The 6,000-nt window shown below is 39.2% G+C and overlaps 1 protein-coding gene across 3 annotated transcripts in view; it reads left to right on the forward strand.

The window, feature by feature from the left end:
* SATB2 (SATB homeobox 2) overlaps positions 1 to 4,344 on the forward strand; it is a 185,202-nt gene extending 180,858 nt beyond the window's left edge. For all 3 annotated transcript variants that reach the window (XM_089519484.1, XM_089519486.1, XM_089519487.1), the window contains one exon: positions 1,324 to 4,344. In XM_089519484.1, the coding sequence (XP_089375610.1) occupies positions 1,324 to 1,779 (456 nt within the window). In that variant the 3' untranslated portion in view covers positions 1,780 to 4,344. The remainder of the gene's footprint in view (positions 1 to 1,323) is intronic.
* The last annotated feature ends 1,656 nt before the right edge of the window (positions 4,345 to 6,000 follow it).

A 6,000-nucleotide genomic window follows, 5' to 3' on the forward strand; every position in this document is an offset into this window, starting at 1 on the left:
TGTTGTGAAATAAAATCCTAGAATAGGTCATGTTTCTCATCTGGGTGTCCTATGATTTTTATAATGTATACCTCATGGCAGGATGATAAGGGAAACACAGAACAGTACAGTTAAAGGACTTTTGGATTACTGTGTCAGTATTATTACCTCCAGTACTAGAAGCAATATACTTCTGAATACCATTTGCTAGAGAACATGCATTGGAGGATGTTTCAGTGGTCATGTCCTACTTGTGAGCTTCCCACAGGTAACTGGCAGGCCATTGAAGAAGTAGAATATTGGCCTAGATAGGTATGTGCTGGTCTGATCCAGCACAGTTCTTATTTATATGCATAAATTGTATCACTTCTTAGCCCTAAACTATGATCATCAAACTGACTTGAAAATGGAGAAACCCAGCAGTGAAGGAAATCAGGTCAAGCACCTTTAGTGACAAAAATATAACAACAAAAAAAATAAATGCAGGATGCTTTGGTAGGATTAAGTGATGGAACTGACTGGCAAAGGTTCATTTTACAACATAACACAAATATGTAGTGCGTCCGCACCATACATGGGTGCACTCTACGTGGCTTCATGCATATGCTTAAAGCCGCATAACAGTGAAACAAATGGTGCACGTGCTGCACGTACGCACTCCATTGTTTGCAATGGGGTGTGAGCATACGCTGAATTCCCCTTACGCAGAGGGATCCAGAATGGATCTCTCCGCACAAGGGAAGGTCCCACTGTATTGTTAAATTCTTACAGCTGTCAGCTTCCCCTGATTCTGAGCAGGGGGCAGGCCTTATGAAGATGTTTTCTCTGTAGATCCAGGGTCTCTCTTCAGACAGTCTGCAAGTCTGGTAATGTGTAAGAACTGAACTGTGGTGGATTGGAAAAGATCTTCAATTCATTAATAAATTCACTTTCCTGCCAACTAAACTTTTGTCCCCATTCTTACAGTTATTTCTCCTCAAAAAGGAGGGTGCATTGTATGAACTGCCCCCTATGGATATATGGTCAGATGTTACTTGGTGCCAAATAGAAGGAAAGGTGCCTTCTCCTTCTCCATATAAAGAGGGTCCACAGCTCATACAAATCTCCTTTTCATATGACCTTCCCCATCTCAATACATTTATTTCTTCAGTATGTTTGCATTGTTCATAAAAGATGGTACGGGAAGTAAAATTACAGTTTTTTCCACAAAACAGACTTAGGGACTCTTCTTAGTTTTTTAAAGCCTTGGCTAGCTTGATTTTGTTAAAGGATTATAGTCTCATCATTAGATCTAGAGTCACACATGACTTACCTTAATTATATATGCCCTTTTTAATTTTTTAGGTACTTCACAGGCAGCAATCTCAGCCAGCCAAGGAAAACTCACCTCCAAGAGAAGAACCCCCACCCCCATCTGCTGAGGATACGTGCACGAAAAAAACAAGATCCCGCACTAAGATTTCTTTAGAGGCTTTGGGCATCCTTCAAAGTTTCATCCATGATGTTGGCCTCTATCCAGATCAGGAGGCCATCCATACCTTATCAGCTCAGTTGGATCTACCTAAGCACACCATCATCAAATTCTTCCAGAACCAGCGTTATCATGTAAAGCATCATGGAAAGCTAAAAGAGCATTTGGGAACGGTGGTAGATGTGGCAGAATACAAAGATGAGGAGCTGCTGACTGAGTCAGAGGAGAATGACAGTGAGGAGGGTTCTGAGGAAATGTATAAAGTGGAAACAGAAGAAGAGAATTCTGAAAAAAGCAAGGCAACTACTTCGGAAACGGAACAGAGATAATGTGAAAACATCACAGGCAAAAGCAATACATTGATCCAAGATCTTTTTTTTTTTTTTTGCTTCTTTAAAAAATGTTTTGGGGGATTTTAAGTATGCATACAATATGTGCAAATGGAACAGTTATTTTGCATAACCTAATCAGACATTCCCTTGTAATAGGCACTTACGTGTTACACTTTTTAAGTTTGACTGAGACAAACATTAACTGTAATTCATGTAGGATTACATCGTCGCTAAACCTTGCACTTATGAAAAGACCCTCTAGCAAGATACAGGAAGAAATAGACCTATGAAATCAATGAAGGAAATGAAAACAGCATCCATGTATGTGTGTGTGTGTGTGTATGTATGTGTGTGTGTGTGTGTGTATATATATATATATATTATATATATTTACATCAAAATATATATATATATGAAATTTGCATGGGACATAACTTTACAATCTGAAAGTATAGACTGTGAAATGAGCTCGTTAAAGATGAGTCTTGTTTATGTATTAAAAAAGAAAACCACTTCACAATGAGTTGCTTTGGCTTTTAGATAAACTGTTGCCTGCTCTCAGGGGTGTGGTTACTATTTTGGAATACCTATTTATTTTCTTTGTTTATCCCTGATTTTTTAATTGTTATTATTACGGCTTCCACTTTGGCAGCTTGATGGGTCATTTTTGAGGTATGCATTTTAAACATCCAAATCTACACTGCCAAAAATAAAAAAGTGTGAGAGAAGGACAGAGAAAATTTGAAACAAAATCAGGGCACCTTAAAAAAAAACAACCCAAAATAAGTAACTTTTAAAAAGATTAGTACCTAATGCACATTTACAGTCACGGAGCATGTTTTGTTCTTTATCATTTTTATACCAAACGGATGGATTTTCATGGAATTTTCAGTGAAAATTCAGTGCACAGTAGACTTCTCTGTTAATAAGGTCTTCATGGACAGTCGCTTTTGTGAGATTTAATGTGTGGATTTTTACATTGAGCCACAGTTAATAGTGGTGATATTTTTTGAAGGCGCAAACCATCTACACTGTTACTGTGCAACTTCTCTTAATTCCAGTGGGACTTGTGCAGATACATTTCTTGTTCTTGTGTTCCTCTAGTGTCTGTCTGATATTAATGTTTAATAAAGTTTTTACAAGTGAAATCATAAAACAGAATCAACAGCTATTATTCTGGGCAAGTTTGGCTAGTTCTTAATCATTCAAAGGGTCTGATGGTTCTCCAGTGCTGAATTTCCTTCCATATTTCTTTTTCCTGTCACATCAGAAATCTTAGACTTCATTATCTCACTGACACATGCAAAAATGGTTTTGGCAAATAGTTTCCCAAGGTACAGTTTTTACGGGTGCAGGCAGACTTAGTGGGAACTTGCTGAAGTACTAGGGAGTGAGAGTAAGCCAAGCAATTTCTGTGCAGTCACTTCCTTGTCATAAACTGAAACCTTTTCCCAGGGTCCTAGCATAGCAATTCCATTACATAAAGCAGAACTAATGTTGACTGACTCTTCAATAGTCCAAGCATTAAAGCTGCAATCTACTATAGCTTCCAACAGGTTTTTAAAGTTAAGGTTGGAAGTAACACAAGCGGTGTAACTGTTCTCCCTGGGCTTAAAGGTGTCCCCCCCCACTCCCCCAAAAGGAGAGTTTGACTTCCTAATGTGTCTGGGTTGATTTATGGAGTTGGTTGATTTGTGGAGATATTAATTCATTGAAAGGCTTCCTTTCGACACATTCTTTGTAACTTAACAAAGATTTCACACAATATCACCTGGAAGGCTGTTTTATGTTTCTTGCACAGGCATTGTAATATATAACTGTTAATACTATTTATATATTTGAAAGGTATAAAAGGCAGACATTAAAACAAAGCTCTGTATAGATAGTTACTCAGAATGTAACAGCATACAGGGAGACAACATGTTGCAATACTAGCTATTTCTAGCTGCTCAATAACCTCTGAAATTTTTAAAGGGACTTTCCCAGAACCAATCTTCAACAGCCACAGTGTATCTGTATTCATTTCATATATCTTTGAAAAACAATGTTGACTTGTTGACTGAAATTCTTCATCCTTTACTTCTGTAGTATGCTGCAGCTTTAATCAAAAATTCAGTAGGCACTGCTTTATGTTCTCCATCAAGGTACTCTTTCCAAACTCTTATTGAAATTCTCTTGCTGAAATCACTGCATATATGTAATATTGGTCAAGATGGCATCAGCATTGGTTATTTTTTAAAAAAACACTTTGACCAAAAAAATTAGTAGGTATTTTGTTTTCAATGCTGAATCTTGCCTTTTTTCTGTTTTAAAAAAATTTCACTGCCAATTTTGCAGTGGTTCTTCTAAGTGAATCTGTGGGCATTTTCGCCTGTGGTCTTGCCAGAACTTTGCGAATTACAATGCATATATGTCTATTTATTCAATATTCATCATATAATATCTATTTGGAAAAAGAATCTTTTCTTGTAGTGCCTCTTAACAAAGCACAATTTTCCGCCTTTTTTGTGAAATAAGAGAAAACTTTAAAAAATTGTGTTTATTGCGGTATCAACAATGTGAATGAGGATTAACATATTGTAAATGTTCTTTTTCCATGTAAATCAACTTGATCTTTGTTATCACTAAGTGATAATTAAATTTTAACTTATGTGCATTGTTAGTCTGTTAGAATTTTTTTGGTTGTTGAAATAAAACACATTCAGTAAATGAGTTCGTTTGTGATGTCATTTTTGGGGAGCTGCTCAGCTTTTCTTTGCTTCGCTCTTCCTGAACTGATATGAAACCCAAATAGTCAACAATACAGCTTATTTTAGAAATACAATGTATGCTATAGTCAAAAGAGTCTGTTTAGATATACGAAAGGTCTTGTTAAAAGCCCAGTAATCCTTCCATTTTTCTTATAAGTACAATATCCCTTCCAGCCATTTTACTTCACAAACGTAAAGGTTTCACTGCTTAAGAAATAATTTGCCATTTTGGGAGGAGAATATAGAGTGAGAGTTCTTGTGAACATACAGACCATTAAAAATCAGGCTAACTCAGAAGAAATTGAATATGATATTTTTCCAGGTTTGACTAAAATAATTTTTGATGGTCATGACTGAGGCGGGATACAGACCGCCATAAAGTACGTCTTCTATACGTACTAGGGTTAGGAAGGGGCGGTGCTTCCGCACCCCCCTAACCCTAGTACGTATAGAATACGTACAACATGGCGGCGCCCCTTCCACATGGGCGCCGCCATGTTTACGTATCGGACGCTGAGCGTCCGTACGTGTCGCGGCGCCTATGACGTCGCGAGTCCGCGCCAGGCGCCTCGCGACGTCATAAAGGCGCCGCAAAAAGAAGCTCCGAAATGGAGCTTCTTTTTTGCTCCGCGCGGGAGCCGCGCGGTTTGGCTGCTGCGGCTCCCTCGCGGAGCAAATGGCGCCGGCGGGAGACCGCCGCAAAGCGGCGGTCTGTATCCCGCCTGAGTTTGGTTATGGTTGCTTTGCTAAAATATTTAGCACAAGGCTGGGCAACTGGGCCAAGAGAGGAGCCAATTTTTGCCCTTTACTCCCTCTGGAAGCTGTAAATGCATATTTTTGGTAACTAATACCTGAATCTTATGGACCGAATAAAACACCTTCTGGGCACTTTGGGTGTGTGGTGTTCAGATGATGCATGCCCCCAAACCTCCCAGAAGTCACTGTGAGGCTGCCTAAACTGGCTGAAAGCCGGCCCAAAAAGGAGCGCCAAAAAGCCACCCCTGCCTGCAGCCTGTTTGGGACCATGGCAGCAGCTGGCTTTGGGACATTGGCATCCAGTCACTGCAGTCCCAGAGCGATCTGGAGCAATCGTGCTCTTTCTATTTCACCCACACCTTTTCTCCTGTCTACTTTACTCCTAGAATATATTATGTCACACCCAGTTGCATTTTTCCCCCAGGAGATTTTCGGAGATTGTGGATCTTGAGTGAAGGAACCTAACCTGCTTGGTTTAGGGGCATTAGGGTTTTCTGGTGAAAAACTCACTTGAAAAAATGGGAGGCATAATGACTTGTGTCCAAAGGTGCTGGGTGCTCCAAATGGGGCTGGGCTGCAGATCTGGCCTGCAAACCATTCTTTCCCTATTCCAATCTAATTTCTTGGTGACAAAGGACACCAGAAAGTGAAAGGGTGCTTCAAGAGAATAAATTTGAATCACTGATAATCATTAATACATTTTACATTCTTC

This window comes from Sceloporus occidentalis, unplaced genomic scaffold (genome assembly GCF_023333645.1).
Source record: "Sceloporus occidentalis isolate IW3139 unplaced genomic scaffold, rSceOcc1.0.p SCAF_4, whole genome shotgun sequence".
In the NCBI taxonomy this organism is placed as follows: domain Eukaryota; kingdom Metazoa; phylum Chordata; class Lepidosauria; order Squamata; family Phrynosomatidae; genus Sceloporus; species Sceloporus occidentalis.